The sequence below is a fragment of the Necator americanus genome, chromosome X, assembly GCF_031761385.1.
Source record: "Necator americanus strain Aroian chromosome X, whole genome shotgun sequence".
Taxonomy (NCBI): Eukaryota; Metazoa; Nematoda; class Chromadorea; order Rhabditida; family Ancylostomatidae; genus Necator; species Necator americanus.
Genome location: NC_087376.1, coordinates 20,056,747 through 20,073,685, shown reverse-complemented (window position 1 = coordinate 20,073,685; position 16,939 = coordinate 20,056,747). Strand labels below are relative to the sequence as shown.

Sequence of the window (16,939 nt, the reverse complement as noted above, 5' to 3'; positions counted from 1 at the left end):
GAAGTTAGGAAGTGGTGTGGGAAAGTTCTAAGAATGCATTCCGAATCGGTGTTAGTTGTTCTTTCTATTTTGCAACTATAGTGACTCTGGCGGGGATCGAACCTTCTATCGTTCGTTTTCATTGTTAGTGAGTAAAACTGTGTGTAAATTGTAGAAAATGGTTGTATGTAAACAGCAGAAAATGGTGTAAAAATGGTTTTAAAATGTGTTCTCTGTCGTGCTTAACAGTCTTCTCCGTTTCGCAAAAATAACGATTTTGGCAGGGATTGAACATGCCACCGTTCCTTGTCACTGTCAGGAGAAAAATTGTGACGTTGTTCGCATTTGTTAAAAGCGTCTTTTGGAGATGAGAGATGCGTGTCCCTAGTTATGTCGACTATAGAAATATCTTTCTGAGAACATGAAATTTATAAGTTTTTATGTTGTTGTGTTTTTTTTTCCGAAAAATTACGTAAATGTGAGGTAACTTTTTTTGCAGTGTTTGAATAAAGCAGACCAGTCTACAGTGTAATCCGAGTCGTGGGCCGTATTTTACTTGAAAAGAGAAATGCTACACAAAGCAGTTCCTCGGTCTTTGCAAACTCTCGAAGTTTTCTCTCTTATTTTTGCTGTCTTCAAACACAGATAGTAAAAAATTGACACTATTAATCTTCATAGCTACATGTGGCTAATTTTACTTACATACTTACAGCTATGAAATAGCAAATAGCAGGTATCGACAAGCTCTGATGGAGGTGTTTCTCGAGAGGAAGGAGTTCATTAGTGAGTTTTGCCTTTGTGTCCGTCCACTTTCAGTACATACCTTTGTTCATGGATAGAATCATCGCTACATAATAATGAGAGATTAGTTCGGTAGACATTTCAACTTTTCTTTTCCATACAGGGTAGAATAATTGTAGTTTTTTTTACGAACAATGACTTGCGGTGGCTAGCCGATGTGTATGATTGTAGTAATACATTTGTGGGGTGGGGAATGCCCGCAGAAAAAATCTTTATATTAATAAATTCGTGAATTTTGTTTGTTGTTAGTCAAGACTTTATTCACTTTGTACATCTTTCCATTTTGGGTCGATTTGATTTGATTTGCTCAGCGACAATTTCGGATCGAACTCAGACTAAATGCTACATACATCTCGCTTGAGAGTATTGGTCTGCATATCTATAAGGTCGATCTTTTCAATCTCGACCTGTTTTCGTCCTGGAATCAATAGGGACTTGCTAGTTAGTCCGACAGATTTCCTCTGCGTTTATAATGTACGGCGGAGAATATGATTATCTCCTCCAAAAAAAAAAAGTTTTAACAGCTTGATTGAATCTTATGCACTCTTCTCCAAGGTTCAATGGAGCCTCAACAGCTGGAGCTTTAAAGTTTCAAATCAATACGTTAGTACGTTTTCTGGCGAAGAATTACCTTGTCCATTGTTGCTTCATCTAAAGTGATAACGTATTCGTAATCAACCTGAGTTGACTTGTTTATAATGTCTCAAAGACAAAAACAACTCAGAGCCGATGGAATCAACACAATTAACAGGCTGACCAGTAATGCCACACAAAATTAGCTTGCTTTTTGATGCGTTGCTTTTGAGAAGCTCCGCTTTTGAAAAATAGAAAAACAGACTTCATTCTGACGGGCAGTAAAGAGGCTTCCGTAGATTTCCAAGCGTGCCTCTGATCATGCCTTGCCAAAACATATAGCGATTAAACGTATCATAATGAGCTTCACCGTCGTCGCTGCCTAAATAATTCACTCTGTTTGACAAAGTTCTCAACATGTTGTAACTTCGCGTCACTTGAAGCGAATATCACTACATCGTCGGCGTAATCGAACTCGTTGAAGAACGTGCTGATGGTGCTAGAACAACATCAGCGGGACGCTGCTCAACTTTTTTTCGCATGATGTAGGTGGCGGCAAAGTTAAACAGAAAGGGTCTCGCTACCTCGTCTCACTCCAGTATCCATTTCGAATGATGAATCAAATACGGCTGGTGTTCTAACAGCAGCAGTTGCTGTTCTGTTTATATCCTCGATTAGATGGTTGTACATTCCTGAAATACCATTGGCACGACGTGCATTAAAGAGACCGTCTCGATGAGGAGAGTCGAAAGCAGCTTAAAAGTCGAGCAGCGCCAAATGCATAGATGTACCGCGGCCACACCTCGATCATTCTGCTGACAATTTATACCAAGTCAGTCGTTGGGTGGCCAAGACTAAAGCTAGCTTGTTCATTGCAAGAGGTTTCTTCGCGATATCTTAGTAACCGATCTAGGATGATCCGCTTCAGAACCTTGCTCACAACACGCAGCAGTGATATTTGTCGGTAATTAACAAGTTCCTAAGCAGATTGCTTCTTGTGGAAGAGAATTACGATGGCGTTTTTTTAGGAGTCAGGCATTCTATCAGATTAGACGAACAATCTTCGTCATTTTCCGAATTCCAGAAGGAGGAAGTGATTTTAATATTTCTACGCTAATTCCATCGCCTCCGCCAGATTTTTCTCTTACCCATTTTTTGACACAGACCAGACCCTCTGACTTGGTCAGTGGTTCTTCGCTGACTGCAAACTTGATACCCATTCGTTCTCACGATCACGTTTCACCTGACGCTGACATACTTCTTAGACGCTTCTCCTTGCTGAAGTCACTAGTAGTGCGGACAACGCATACAGAATTGTCCTCGGTGCTAAAACCGGAAACGTTTTCTTGGCAGCGTCGCGAGTGCATTTATTGCAAGTAAGGGAGTAGTGAAATGGGGATTTATTGGAGTAAGCGTCATCCACGGAGCGGATGTTGTGGAGCGGTTAGAGGTTCCGCTTTCTGCACAATCGATCGGAGTTTCGAGTCCACCCTAGTGCCCACCAAGCCTTTCATCCCTCCGAGGTCGCTAAATTGGTACCAGACTTGTCTGGGAGGATAAAAACACTGATTTGACACATCGGCTAGCCACCGCAAGTCATTGCACAGGCCAGTTACACGTTCGTAAACCTCAAACCATTCTGAATTGAAGTGAACGTGGGGCGCATCCCAAGCGGATTGATTAATGCCAGAAACTTTTTCCTTTTAACTTTAAGCGTCATCCACTCTCTTCTTGGTCCTCCTATTGATCGACACTATTTTGCACAATTCCTGCATTCATTGTTTTTCACAGATCAAGTCGAGTTTCAATGTTTTGAGCGACATCCCAGAAACCTCTAGACATTTGGATATCCGACAAAGGGATGTACCCTGTTAGAAAGTAATCGAGCGGAGGCCTACGAGCTTTCTGCTTGCTTTGCCCTTTTGGCGTTAAGGAGGTTGTATCTTGCCTCGTAAATTGATGCCGTCGATGATTCCTTTTAAAAGTGAATGCATTGATGAGAGTCGTCTGCTTTGAAAGGTTTACCGGACGCCTCCGTTATCCGATGTTTACTTCATGACATAATGTCAGTTTCCGAGCACATCGAATTGTTGTTCGACTCTTTTCTTCACATTCGCATCAATTCCGACAATTGACTCCTGCTAGCTGGGTATCTTGGACATCTGCGCACTGGGTTCATCGTAAAATGCGTCCTTTTTATAGTCTTCAGAGGTTTCGGTAGGTGCATGGAGACTCACGATCCAGAGTTTATGTCCTCTGCGCTCCCGCAATCGTGGTTCCAATGTTAGAAGCTGTAGGAATTTTGGCTGCTTCTCTTCGTGTACTGTTTATATTAAAGCTCTTTCTCTGTTGTGTCCATGGCAACGTCCTCTTACGATTTCATGGTATTTCGAAAGATTTTTCGAAACCTTCTACCCCTTGCTGCTGAAACGTGGGCTGCTTAGAATCGCGTTTCCGCGTTTCTATCCAAAGATTACAATAAAGTAACGGATGAAGTGGCTGGTGATAATACGTTTGAGATGCACCACTCAGCCAACTTCAATTTAGAATTGTTTAAGGTTTACCAACGCGTGTCTAGAATATACAGTGACTAACCAGGGCTAGCCGATGTATTTTTAAATTTTAAGTCAATTCAGTGTTTTTACATTACTATACAAGTCTAGTGCCAATTCATCAACTCCGAGAGGATGAAAGCCTTGGTTGGCGTTAAGGCGGTTTCGAACCATCGGTCGATCGTGCCGTTTCTACGGAACCTCTTAGCGACTGTTCCACATCCGCTCCCATGCATTATAATACAAAGAAAAAGTAGTGAAAAGCATAGGAGGCAAAAAAAAAGAGAGAGTTCTTTGCATCCAGTAGAGGGAGCTAAATTTTTTGATGACGTCTTTGCTTGTTATAAGTACTGCAGTTACAATGCTGGAAATGTGCTTTACCCTACCGAGATGCTGTCTGTCTCGCAACAGATACACAAGATAGGACAATCTTGTTGCCTTCTTCTCTTCTATCAGATAAACAACTCGAAGCCAAGGACGAAGGTAATCTATTCACAGAAAATGTTTACAAACTCACATCCAGCAACGAGAGCGTTTTTCAATATTTCCAAGTTCTTTGTGCCACTCAGCTGGACGCGTGTTGTCATTTACAGTCTGCTTTAATCCCACACCTGACAACTTCAACAAGTCCCGCTCACTTTCTTACCAGTGACAATGAAAAACCTATTCGAGGAAAATTGTGCTGCATTCTCGCATTGTAATCGCTTCTATCGCTTCGACGACATCATTTCAACTGGTGTCAGGTTGTGAAATAAAACTTGGGTTTTCTTACTTCAAAAGTAAATATCCTTCCAGAAATACAAATTGTTGGCAAAATATTGCACAACTTAGATAGAGAATACAAGACACACAGAAGAACCAGAAGAAAGCAAGATACTTTACAGTATTTTGGTGTTGAAACTTTTTAGTTTTACTCCTGTCTTTTTTTTCGGATTCGAGTGTTCGTTAGACGAAGCAAATCATTTTCGACACCATTAATTCCTCTTGTATTTGATCGAGACGATAGAACACATGAGGTTGAAATTGCTGCCATTTGTTGAAAAGGTCAACTACCTGAAACTACCGGGTGCTGTTAGTCTTTGCACACCAACAAGGGAGATTCAGACCTCAAAAGTGGGTCCATATACTAATCGTTCAGTTGTAGTGAGTCGAGGGAAGATTCATTTTTCATTTTTTTTTTCTCTGGAAAACAAAGAAGAAAACTTGCTTTGGACTAATCAGTAACATGCTCTCCATTTCAGCTCTTTCCATGATTTAATTTTCGTTGCCTCGTTTTAGCTTTCTCTATTTTTGATTTTTGTTTTTGATTATTAACTTCCTTTTGCTTTCCTTTAAGTTCTTCTTGTTTTCACTTCTTATTCGATATCCTCTATAAAAAATCCTCTATAAATTAGAAAATTTGAAAAAGTTCTCAAAATTTGAAAAAAAAAAACTGGAATCGTGCGAATTGGCTTATTATTTACCAAATGATAATCAACATTTCGCCCGTACCGTCTCTGTATGCAAATGTATGCCAATGATGCTCAAATTCATAAAGTGGTAAAACAATTTGACTCTGATATTCTGTGTACTGCTTTCTATGGGACATTCAAAACCATCTGAATCTGCAAAGTCGTAGAATTTCTCAAGATTCTCGGAAAAGTATGCTTCAAAAAATATGTAATTTCGTGCAGCGATGATGGGTATGATGATATCTTATATTTCTGTTGTAACCTGTGAAAAAATTGTTGTGGAACTTGAAATTGAGTATATTTGTGTAAATCTACGTGTTATGTATCAATACAAATTGACACATGATGAGTTTTCTCTAGGTGTTATTCGTATAAAAACAAAAGAACAAGGCAATTGATACAATAAAGCGAGTGAATTCAAAGAGAAACTACCACGAATGGAGGAGATCACGTTCTATTCACATTTGCATTCTAGTATAATCATAATAATTTCATAAAACTTCTAACTTCGAAACTGAACATTTTCAGTATGCTCTAAATATCCCCTATCATTTTACTGCTTTTTACAGCAAAGATTTAAGCTGCCTATATTAAAAGAATAATTTGCCCTTCTATTTTCGAATATACTGACATCATCATTGCGCGAAAATATCACGCGATCACCAACGTGAGAAAGTGACTGGCGGATCTTTCTTAAAAGCCGCCAAGAAGTGGGCGGAGCTTAAGTTAGGAAATTAAGCACGAGTAATGAAATCGGTTTCTGGGCTAGATAGGAAGCGTTCCCGAACGTGGTGGTACGTTTAAGACTTGAAACAGCTCTCTAGAAAGAGAAAAGAGTTCATTTTTGTAAATCTTTTCAAATCGGATTCAGCAACTTTGCTTTAAACCTAAAAAAACTTGAGTGCTATTTTTTCTAGGAACTCAAAAACAATTGAAACTTACAATAACCATTATTGCGCACTACTGTGAGAATATGTTCATTAGAAATGGAAGTAACCGCATCTTTCAGATTTTTGTCTCCAAGTATGAATTCTGGTCAGTTGCCTGAGATTATCATAATTGGAACTCCTCGACGCGCAAAAAAACCTTTTTAGGACGAGCTGAACAATTTTCGACATATCTCCAACAAGCTCGAAGATTAAGCAGGCATTTAGTCGCGCAGGTCAAAATCATTCCATAGAACTTCTTTATAGTTCCATTTTCTTTTGCTGTGATTGAGCCCATTAAGTCCATTCCTACGTGCTCGAATAGCTTTGTCCTTCGAGCTCTGTAGTCTGAGAGATCCTGTATATCAGAGCGAGCGGAAGGGAGATTATTCATCTTGTAGCATCCAAACCATGTTCGGATCAATTTCCACTTCAGCTGGTGTTTCCCCGATGTTTGCCATTGTATGAGCAATTCCACAATGGAAACTAGTGTGAGCTTCTTGTGCTATCATTCTAGCAAACTCTGTTTTAGACTTGCTTTTTGTGGACTTTCTCTGCAGCAAAGGATTCGATTGTTCTCAATTCGAAATTTTAGTTGCTTCACAATTTTTCTCTCTTCAGATCGGAGAGATGGACCTTTTGGTGATTCTTTACCATATTTACTACTCTTGCAGCCATTTCTCTTTCGTTGGCTGTTACGAACGGGCCTGTTGTCGTAAGAGAAAGTTCCTGTATACATTTTTCTGTACGTGTTTGAAGATCTATGTTGACTCCTGAGAGAACTGTTTTGATGGATCGAAACACGTAAGCAGTTGAATTTTTCATGATAACAGGCCCCTGTACTTTTCCAATGGAGTTTTTTGTCTTACTTTACTCTGACTTAATTGGCGGGCTGATTTCATCGCCTGAAGCGATTACCCGCATCTTCGCCGAGGTGTGCCGTCCTTGAACATAGTTAGCTCTGCCCAACCTTCTCTAACTTCTGCGAGAGTTTGCACAGAATCAATCCATTCGTCGCTATTTTATATTCCGCGAAACCTTTAGTCTCGCTTGATTTGCCTATTGACGCCGAGTGTCCTCAAGTCCTCTTTCATCACCTCAGTCTAGAACTTCCGTTTCTGGTGAGGTGCCATCTTCCAGCTCGAAATCGACAAATTCCTTAAAATTCGTTGAACAAGGCGATCTGCTGGTCTCCTTAATATGTGATCAAAGAAGCGAAGACTATTTTTTGTGGCTACTTTTGATGGCGGCGCAAGATGTTGATATCTTCCATGTGTCATCCGTCGGCATACCACATCTATGTCCGCGTAAAGGTCTTTGTTGTGGCATACCCTAGGCCAGAAGTAGCCAAACAGCCGTTTAATCAGCTTCTTTTCCATGCAGTCAAGCCTCTCAGTCATCGTAGATGGGGCTACCCAAGTCTCCGATCCGTACATCATGATTGGTAGACTCGCGGCTTAAGTTTACTTGTGATAGAGGTCGACCACAGGCATTTCGATAAAGAGGTGAATGCAGAAATGGTGTTAGCGCATCATTGCTGAATATCTTTGTCGTCGCTGCCGTTGCTCTTCAGCGTACAACCTAGGTAACAGAATTCATCAACGAGTTCAATCGGTTGTCTGTCCACCCTTATTTCCGTTCGAGGTCTCAAAGAGATCCACTTCTGCTGCTTCTATCAGCAGGCAGACGTAGTCCAGCCAGCTTCGATACAAGGTCGACAACATTTTGAAGTTTTGTACTGCTTTCTGCGAATGTAACAACATCGTCAGCGTACGCGAGATTGGTCAAGGGGCGTCCTGATGGTGCTAGGATGACAGGACACTGATTTACTGTTTTTCGCATAATGTCGTCAATGGCGAAATTGAACAAAAAGGTTCTACCACTGCCTTTTGTCTTACCTCACCTATCACCTCAAGCGGTGTTGTACATCCGGCTGGTGTTCGAAATGCAGCAGTTCTTCGTTGATTCATGTCATCAAACAAGCTAACCAACTTTTCTGGCACTCCATCGGCGCGAAGAGCGTTGAAAAGAGGGCCTCGATGAGGAGAGTCGAAAGCTGCTTCAGAGTCCAGAAACATTAATTGCATTGGCTTCGAATACCGCTGCCAGATTTTGATCACTCTCCTGACGATGAACACCTGGTCAATCGTAAAACGGCCAGGACGAAAGCCAGCTTGCTCGTCGCGCGTTGCTTCCTTGCGATGTTTAATAAATCGGCACATGATACTCCACCCTAAAACCTTTTACACAGCATGTAACAAAGAGTTTACTCGATAATTCCCTGGATCTGTGACGTATAACTTCTTGTGGAGGGGAATTGTGATTGCGTGTCTCCACGAGTCAAGTATTCTTTCGTCTATCCATATTGAGCGGATGATGTTTGTCATCTCTCGAATACCAGACGGAGGAAGATATTTCAGCATTTCTGCGCTACTCCCGTCGTCTCCACCAGATTCTCCATTTTTCGTCCTCCGGATACAGACCAGAATCTCCGACTCGGTCGATGGTTCCTCGTTAACCGCATATGTCCGTCTATCAACGTATCGAGTTCGGGAAACTGACGGCGCTTGCAAGGTCTTGAAGTGATTCTTCCTAATTGGAAGAGTTGGTTCACCGACAGCCACTTCATTGGTTGTGTTGAGTACTTGAGAACGTCTTTTCATTTTACCGCTATACTGCTCTAATGAAGCATAGCCTTGCCGCGGATTCTTGTCCTCCCACGCCTTTTCATGATCCTTCCATCTTGACGTCAACTTCTTATCGCGGTCTTGTTGCAGTTGACGGAATTTCCTTCTCTGTCGCTTTTTCTTGTTGAAATCACTAGTGCTGCGGGCGACCCATACAGAGTTGTACGTGGATCTTGTCGTGGATCTGAGCTTTCTCCTGGTCCGTACTTCAACATGAATAGACCCACTTTGGTGAAGCTTCGTTCTGCATTCTTTGTCTTTTACACCTGCAATGTCGATTTTCGGATGAAGAGGAACTCCTCGGTTTTTCTTGTAGAACCGTGTAGTGAAGCTGAGGAGAACTGGACGGTGGTCACCGATATCCGACGTGCGCTCCGCCGGATGATATCATTTTCCTTGTTCAGTTTTCACCTTCGTATTTTACTAATTTATTTATTCGCATACACCAATGGTGCACCAGAAAAGAAAGAAAAAAATGGAACACACTTTGTCTGAATCAGAGAATCTTAGGAACAAAAACAAACTTTACTGAAACCGGAACCCAATTTATTGCCAGAGAAGACTGGCGCTGTCTTTTTCTGCGGCGGGTTACAAGTACTACATGTCAAACATGTCGTTCTCCTACTCCAGAAGATGAAGAATCCTCTTGTGACATCTACTATCCCATCCAGAGCGCTTACCATTGGTCAAGTTACCAAAACATCAGGGTACGGACAGTACGGAATTAGCCCAAGACATAAGGAACACGTTTGAACTATGGGGGACCTTAAGCAAGAGGGTTCACCAACTTTCGTGATCCTCAAACGACTGAACACCACGATCTAGACAAGCGGCAGTCAAGAGCAAACCTGCCAAAAGTTGCGGAACTTAGTAAGAGGAGGTTATTCTGAAGTAATTGAGAGAAGAGGTAATATGACGAAACAAATTAAAGAGAGAATTTGGTCCTCATTTCTGAGGATCCGAAAACACAAGATTAGGTCGGCGTGTAAACGTCTGTTCCTCAAACTGCTCATACCTAATTTTTTGAGACGATCCTTGTAGCTAGTCAGCGCTAAGTCTGCTGAAATTCTTCTGAATAACATACGAGTAAAAGTCTCTTGCACCTTTTCGAGCCTTGCTATATGTTTTTTCTTTGAAGGGCTCCAAATTTGAGAGCCATATTCAAGATGAGGTAAGACGAACGATTAGTATAGACGAGCGAAAATAGTTGGATTAGAGGTGTGAGCAATGCGGAATAGTCGAAAAAGGGAGAAGTATGCTTTTCTTACAATGTGATCAATATGTTCTGTGAAGTTGAGGTTATCAGCCACAAAAATTCTTAAGTTTCTTGCAGATTTACAAATTTTAAGAATTACTCCACTCATACTATACTCAGCCACATTCCCTTTACCTACATGCATAACCAGAGACTTGTCGTAGTTAATGCGCAGATCCCATTTGGAAGCCCAGCCCAACATTTTTGCCAGTGATGTCTGAAGTGCAGTGCGTACTTCGAGGTAGTTCTCGTCATCATATATGCCGTAAATCTTAATGTCATCAGCGTACATTTGGGCACTGCGTGAGAAGAGGTTCTGAGCACATTAGGTAGGTCGATAGTGTCGATGAGAAACAAGAGAGGGGACAGAACTCCTCCTTGTGGAGCTCCACTTATGCAAGGAAATTTGGCTGAGTATTTGTGGCCGACTTTGACTGTCATACTTCTCATACTAAGATATGAGATTATCCAATTCATAACATGGTCCGTTATTCCGAAGTAGTTAAGCTTTGCAATTAATTTAGAGTGACATACTTTATCGAAGGCTTTAGACAGATCAACGTATATTATATCAATCGATTTGCCATAATTGCAAGCTAAGGACCAGTCAAAAATACTATCAATTAGATTGGTAGATGTCGAAGCTCCTGCGACAAACCCATGTTGTTGAGTGGGAATCAGATGAAACTTCTTTAGCCAAGGCAATATTTTATCCCTGATTATCTTTTCCATAATTTTGACTGGCGTTGGTAATAAGCTAATAGGACGGTAATTGCTCAGCAGATTAGTACCTGGGGATTTAGGAATTGCTGTAACTATGGCGCTTTTCCCCACCTCCGAAAATTGCATTGAGATGTTAAAAATATGGGCTAGAGGACAACATAAAGTAGCAGCATACTCCTTATATACAATTGGCGGGATTCCATCATGCGTTTCACCAATCGACGGTTTAAGAGACTTGAGGTATTTGCAGATATCTGAAGGATGGAAAAAATATGACACTGCACTGCTGTTGGATAGGAGCAGTGCCAACAGTTTCTGGAGTGTTATTACTGCACTCTGAAGAAAACACACTAGCAAAATGCAGGGCTAGGGCATTAGCTTTATCAGCATCTCTGATATAAGTAACTCCTGTTTGATCCACAACACCAGGAAGTTTTCCATTGCCTTTCATTTTATGCCTTAAGTACAAATAGAAGGGCTTCATGGATTCGCTGTGCACTGAGGGGCGCTCTCGATAAGAAAGATATCTTTTCATGTGGAAGTCAATGTCAGAACATACTTTCTTGTACAGCGGGTTATGTAAAGGATGGTCTACCTCCTCAAAAAGACGTTGCCTATGAGAGATTAAGGCTTTCAGTTGGTGTGGAAGATTCAAAGAAGAAGCGCGAGGAAATCGAAAAGGAACAAATTTTGCAAGACCCTCATAAACCTTCTTGCAGAATCTTAGATAAATGTCCGAACATGAAGAGTATTGATTAAATAGAGTAGAGCAGTCAACACCAGAAAAGTAATTGTTTAAGGGAAAGTTATCAGTCGCGAAAAAGTTGGGCATTGGAATTCTTGGGGCTGACATAGATACAGATGTTTCGAAATGGACAATTGCGTGGTCGGATGAGGCTAGCGGTGGAAGAAGCTCAACATCTAGAGTGTAGGTGCTGGGTGTAAGGAGAATGTCAAGAACCCTATCAGCGCGGGTAGGCAGATTCACATTTTGTACGAAATCAGCACTGGTGAAGAAATCTAAGGAATGTGATGAAGATGAGTTGAAAGCTATGGAGTTAATCCAATCTACGTGCAGATTGAAGTCGCCAAGAATAACAGTTTGATGATTCATAACCGCGGGGTCGCTTAGTACGTCTACAAGTCTTTTATCATCAGCAGCAGAACTATTTGGAGGTCGGTATACGAGTATTAATCGAAGTTGCGACAAATTATCAGTACACATAATTTCAGCGGGAAGTAAGTCAGCTTTAAGATCGTTGTCAGGAGTAACGATTTGGGCACTAATAAATGCCGCGACAAGAACGCATACCCCAATTCCTCTTCTCATGGATCGATCCGAACGGTAGACATTATAGGTTACTAACGAGCTCAGAGTCCAAAATGTTAGTGGTTAACCAAGTTTCAGTAATAAAAATTAGATCCGGTTTGTACAAGCAGAGAAACATTTGTAAATGATGCATTTTATTGACGAGACTGCGTGAATTAAATGAGTATGATTTTAGTGTAGAAGAAGCACCTTGCAGCTTTAGGCGTTTCCCGATGTGCTTCGCTTAATGTCAGAGATGTGCCTTAGGTCGCCACGGTAAACCACCCACTCCCGCTGACTTTTTCCTCTGTTATGCTCACGTGCCTCTTGTCTCAGTTCATACTCTCGTTTTCTTTCATCAGGTGTCATACTTCTGCGAATATATGCATTGGAAAAACCTGCACCGCAAAGAAGGAGCGCATTAGCAAGCGCTCGACGCCAGTAGAACTGAGAGGGAAAAACGGCTTTTGCTAAGCGTGGACGTGAAGCATTAGGTTATCCATTCGGTATAGATCAACTGAACGACGGCTCACGTTTAATGCAAGCAAAATATCGTTGACTTTTTCCTCCAGGTTGTCCAGTCTCTCTGAAGACCCTAAGTCTGCGAGGCCACTGATTACTACGCTCCACAAGCCGTTGTCCGCTTCAAACTGTTCGGCGAAATTCATTCTAACTTTTTCAGAAAGTGCTGCTAACATCTTACTAATAAATGTGTTCTTGTTTCGTTCAGCAATAGCGCTGATCAGTTCTGTTGCTGACATTTCGTCGTAGTTCGTTTCAATTGTTTGTGTACTTTCTGCCGTTCTAGTCTCACCACGAGGGTTAGCTTGCGACGAAATTGCAGCTTGTTTTTTTGCAACGCGAGTAGATCTAGCTGGCATGACTTGATCTATATTTGACCTACCAAGGAGATATCGATAACACAATCGCTCACAGCAGCAGGCAAAAAGAAAAAGGATTAGCTAGACGGTTAAAATGCCAGAGAAAAAGATCAAAATGGCAAGGATAGGGTTTCAAGTTAACAGATGTTAGAAATGTAGATGGGAGTGTTAAGGAGAAAAAAACGTTAAAGAGATTAAAAGTAGGTTAAATTATTAAAACAGTTGTGTGAAAATAGTTAGAATGTTAAAGAAAAAAGATTGATGGTTATATAAAAAAAGAATCTTGGATTGAACCGAATGTGATAAGGGAAGAGACAGGAGTAGAAACACACTAGAGAGATAAGTAGGAATAAATTAAAAATTGAAAATGCAAAAGCAGACAATCACGCAGCCACCTGGCGCACGCGTACGTGTGATGGTATTTGCGTCAATTCCGACAATGACCACCCCCTGGCAGGGTATTTTAGACATCAACGCATTGAGTTCATCATACAAGGCGTTCTTACTGTTGTCCATAGCGGTTTTCTTAGGTGCGCGAGCACTTCCGATCCAGAATCTACGTCTTCTGCGATCCCGCAGTCGTACAAAGGCGCATCTAGGCGACGTTGAGCCAAATTCCTCCATGTTGTAATCGTTTCTCACAGCTATCGCGCAGCCACCTAATTTCTTCTCATTAGCATCGTCGCAGTATACAGCGTAATTTTTGATGCTGATGACAGGCCGATCTCTGATGCGTGTTTCCTGCAGTGCAGGAAACGGCAGAGAGAGATGTTGCAGGAGTTCACTCGATAGTCTTCGGCAATTCAGTGTGACAAAACGAATGGTTGTTGCCAAAGATTCCATGCTCCCCTCAGGCAGTTGACCTTTCAGGTTACGGGTTTTGGCGATGTGCTGGGTGACAGCACCTTTTTGCAGTGTATGGGAATCTTTCGCCATAAAACAGTGCGGGTTATATAGCTCGTACGTTCCCAATGCGTACACCCGAAAAACCTGATTGTGTTTAGTTGTGTTTTGCTGAAGCAGGGACAACACAAACGGATAGCAATCAGACTTGTATACGCGGCCCCTATATATATATATATATATATATATAATACATATATATATATATATATATATATATATATATATATATATATATCGGTCGCAAATGATCGGTGAAGCGAGCGAAGCAAATAGCACAGAAAATCTATATATTCACATAGATTCAGAGAGGGAAGTAATAGAGTTAAACACTTCGTTTTCCTATTTCTTTGCTTATCGGTTTTGTGGAGGTCTACTTCAAGCTATTTTTTGCTAAGGCCAACACAGTTATCAGTAAGACCGGAACTCTGACAAACTTTTGAATCTTCTAACGATAGCTAACTTTCTGGGTAGACTACGACCTGCTGCTTTGAAGTATGTGCTTTTTTTTCAAAGCAGACACAATTGAAGGAAGTCATGAAAGCGGCGAAAAAATGAAAAATTGCAAGCGTTGCCCAAATTTATTATATTCCACCGTCGGCGTTCTATATGTTTGCTAGTAACGTGCCGATGCATTATTTATTGCCATACATTATTCCCGCATAGGTCCACTTCGGTTTAATTATAATTGCAGTGAAAAATTCCTGTTTATCCAAAGACCTGCTCCAACTCGTCTCAAGGCAGTCCATCTTCAGTGTTTAAACAAGTATATTCAAAATTTAAGTGTGGCTTGTATCAAACTGTTCATGCGACAGTCTCGTTCCTCAGTTTCAGTCTACCACCCTCGCTGCCATATAGTTTGGTGTACTACCAATTCAAGGTAATTCGTCCTTAGTAGTTGTTGTTTTGAGATTTTGAGCTCCTTGTAAACTTGTTCCTTCCACGCCGCAGGAGCAGCGTATTTCGCATGAATAACAATACATTATTCTACCACTAGAGCACGGTTTGCAGCAATGGTGCATGTAAATGAAAACGAGGCAATTGTACGTAACGAACGAAGTCAATTGCCAACAACACCAAAATCCAGCGGTGGTTACCTGGTAAATACTGCAACGTATGTTCTTTATCCAAGAAAGTAAGCAATCTTATGACAATTTTTGGATATGCCATGAAATTTTGCTTGCTTTCTAAAAGATCATAATTGGCGATTTCAACGCCAAAGTTGGCTCGAGAAGAACGATTGAGGAACTCCACATCGGGACCCACGGTCTACAGTGGAATGAAGAGGAAGAGGCTCTCCGAGTTCATCATGACGACTAAGACCATCCATGGGAGCCCGCAAATCTAGAACACCTCCTCCCTACGCAGGAGGTGAGAGTCACCCGGTGGAGGGTACTGTAATCAAATCGACCACATCATTGTCAGTAAAAGGTTTTTCCTTACGGATGTCGCTGTTGTGCCAAAGTTCTATACGGGATCCGACCACCGCCTTCTCCGAGGAAGATTTTCCTTCACAAGGAGAGAAGAGAAAACCGCCAAGTACAGAGAGCGAAATCCCAGAATTATCAATAACTGGTATCTTTTCGCTATGCTAGCGGGTTTTTGGTAAGATTCCGCAATGGACAACATCGACAAGGAATATGACCGGCTCGTTGAACACCTTCACGACTGCGAGAAGAAGGATGAGAATTTTAAAACCACCAAGAGACGCCTGTCTCTTGAAACTCTTTAGCTGATATGCCAGCGTGGAGCAGCACGAGCCGCAGGGAACCAAGAACTCACGGGCGAGCTCGCAAGGATTTGCAGAGAGGCGATAAAGGAACACCTTAAAGAGAAAAGGGCAGAAGTGCTGGCTGAGGCTGCTGAGGCGGCAATAAGAATCCGCTATGCCCGTCGAGACTTTGCCAGTCGCAAAACAAGGATGCCTGCTTTCCGGAATCCGAAGGGAACAACCATTGCATCGCGAAGGGGAATAGAATAAATCATCTACGACTTCTACTCTGGTCTCTTCGACAGTCATGTCCACTTGCCTCCTCACCATCTGCTGGAAGTCGGACATGTCATTCCAGATTCTCCGGTCCGAAGTACGACATGCTATTATGTCGGAAAGTAAGAAATCGTACGTCACGCGGTCCCGGCAGAATAAGACCAGAGCACCTGAAAGACCTTTTGCCAGTACTCATCAACAGCTTGGGAAGGCTCTTCACACATTACCTATCTAAATGCAAGGTTCCTAAAGAGTAGAAGACCAGCAAGACCGCGTTGTTGTATAAAAAGGGAGACCCACATGACATCAGAAACCATCACCCGCTGCTACTGTCCGTCATTTACAAACTCTTTACAAGAGTGATCCTTAATAGGATTGAAAAAGTCTTGGATGAAGGACAGCCATGTGAGCAAACAGGGTTTTGAAAAGGATTCAGTACGATTGACCACATTCACACTGTTTCGAGACTCATCGAGAGTACAAGATGCCGCTCTGTCTCACCTTCATCGACTTAAAGAAGGCCTTCGACTCAGTTGAGGCGGAAGCGGTCATGGAAGCATTGGACAACCAGGGCGTCCTTACTCAGCACATAAAGGTACTTCGAGAGTTGTGCAGTAACTTCACGACCGAAATTTCGCCATTCTACAAGAATATCATCATTGACGTGAAGAGGAGGGTCCGACTGGGTGACACAGCCTCACCCAAAATATTCGCAGCCACCCTCGAGAACGCAATGCGAAAGATGGAATGGGACGACATGGGAGTAAAGATTGATGGTCGGCAGCTACACCATTTGCGCTTTGCTGATGACATCGTACTGATAACACCTAGCATCAGCCAAGCGGAACAAATGCTGACCAAAATCGACGAAACATGTGGATGCATCGGTCTTCAGCTGCATCAATAAAAGAC

General features: G+C 41.9%; 8 protein-coding genes across 10 annotated transcripts; 2 read left to right on the top strand and 6 right to left on the bottom strand.

Moving 5' to 3' along the window:
* Positions 1 to 1,619: 1,619 nt before the first annotated feature.
* On the bottom strand, positions 1,620 to 2,043 carry RB195_024330 (uncharacterized protein; the record flags this gene model as incomplete). The annotated part of the gene is made up of 2 exons (XM_064212054.1): positions 1,620 to 1,735; positions 1,938 to 2,043. The coding sequence occupies 2 exons, from the start codon at positions 2,041 to 2,043 to the stop codon at positions 1,620 to 1,622; spliced, it is 222 nt and encodes a 73-aa protein (XP_064067935.1).
* Positions 2,044 to 6,668: 4,625 nt separating this feature from the next.
* On the bottom strand, positions 6,669 to 8,369 carry RB195_024329 (uncharacterized protein; the record flags this gene model as incomplete). Of its 2 annotated transcripts, XM_064212052.1 has the most annotated exons (3): positions 6,669 to 6,836; positions 7,614 to 7,738; positions 8,186 to 8,369. In XM_064212052.1, 3 exons carry the CDS (start codon positions 8,367 to 8,369, stop codon positions 6,669 to 6,671), a joined length of 477 nt encoding a protein of 158 aa, XP_064067933.1. The 2 variants fall into 2 exon arrangements, with proteins under 2 accessions (XP_064067933.1, XP_064067934.1); XM_064212053.1 differs by lacking the exon at positions 8,186 to 8,369 and having other exon boundaries at positions 7,614 to 7,721.
* On the bottom strand, positions 7,930 to 10,516 carry RB195_024328 (uncharacterized protein; the record flags this gene model as incomplete). 2 transcript variants are annotated; one of them, XM_064212051.1, is made up of 4 exons in its annotated part: positions 7,930 to 8,087; positions 8,186 to 8,515; positions 8,681 to 9,235; positions 10,360 to 10,516. In XM_064212051.1, 4 exons carry the CDS (start codon positions 10,514 to 10,516, stop codon positions 7,930 to 7,932), a joined length of 1,200 nt encoding a protein of 399 aa, XP_064067931.1. The 2 variants fall into 2 exon arrangements, with proteins under 2 accessions (XP_064067931.1, XP_064067932.1); XM_064212050.1 differs by lacking the exons at positions 7,930 to 8,087; positions 8,186 to 8,515 and having other exon boundaries at positions 8,526 to 9,235.
* A 657-nt stretch (positions 10,517 to 11,173) lies between these two features.
* On the bottom strand, positions 11,174 to 12,277 carry RB195_024327 (uncharacterized protein; the record flags this gene model as incomplete). Its single annotated transcript, XM_064212049.1, has 1 exon — positions 11,174 to 12,277. The coding sequence occupies one exon, from the start codon at positions 12,275 to 12,277 to the stop codon at positions 11,174 to 11,176; it is 1,104 nt and encodes a 367-aa protein (XP_064067930.1).
* A 449-nt stretch (positions 12,278 to 12,726) lies between these two features.
* RB195_024326 (uncharacterized protein) lies at positions 12,727 to 13,137 on the bottom strand (the record flags this gene model as incomplete). Its single annotated transcript, XM_064212048.1, has 1 exon — positions 12,727 to 13,137. The coding sequence occupies one exon, from the start codon at positions 13,135 to 13,137 to the stop codon at positions 12,727 to 12,729; it is 411 nt and encodes a 136-aa protein (XP_064067929.1).
* Positions 13,138 to 13,491: 354 nt separating this feature from the next.
* RB195_024325 (uncharacterized protein) lies at positions 13,492 to 14,073 on the bottom strand (the record flags this gene model as incomplete). The annotated part of the gene is made up of 1 exon (XM_064212047.1): positions 13,492 to 14,073. The coding sequence occupies one exon, from the start codon at positions 14,071 to 14,073 to the stop codon at positions 13,492 to 13,494; it is 582 nt and encodes a 193-aa protein (XP_064067928.1).
* A 980-nt stretch (positions 14,074 to 15,053) lies between these two features.
* Positions 15,054 to 16,021, top strand: RB195_024324 (uncharacterized protein; the record flags this gene model as incomplete). Its single annotated transcript, XM_064212046.1, has 2 exons — positions 15,054 to 15,140; positions 15,773 to 16,021. The coding sequence occupies 2 exons, from the start codon at positions 15,054 to 15,056 to the stop codon at positions 16,019 to 16,021; spliced, it is 336 nt and encodes a 111-aa protein (XP_064067927.1).
* Positions 16,022 to 16,511: 490 nt separating this feature from the next.
* RB195_024323 (uncharacterized protein) lies at positions 16,512 to 16,934 on the top strand (the record flags this gene model as incomplete). Its single annotated transcript, XM_064212045.1, has 1 exon — positions 16,512 to 16,934. One exon carries the CDS (start codon positions 16,512 to 16,514, stop codon positions 16,932 to 16,934), a length of 423 nt encoding a protein of 140 aa, XP_064067926.1.
* Positions 16,935 to 16,939: the final 5 nt, after the last annotated feature.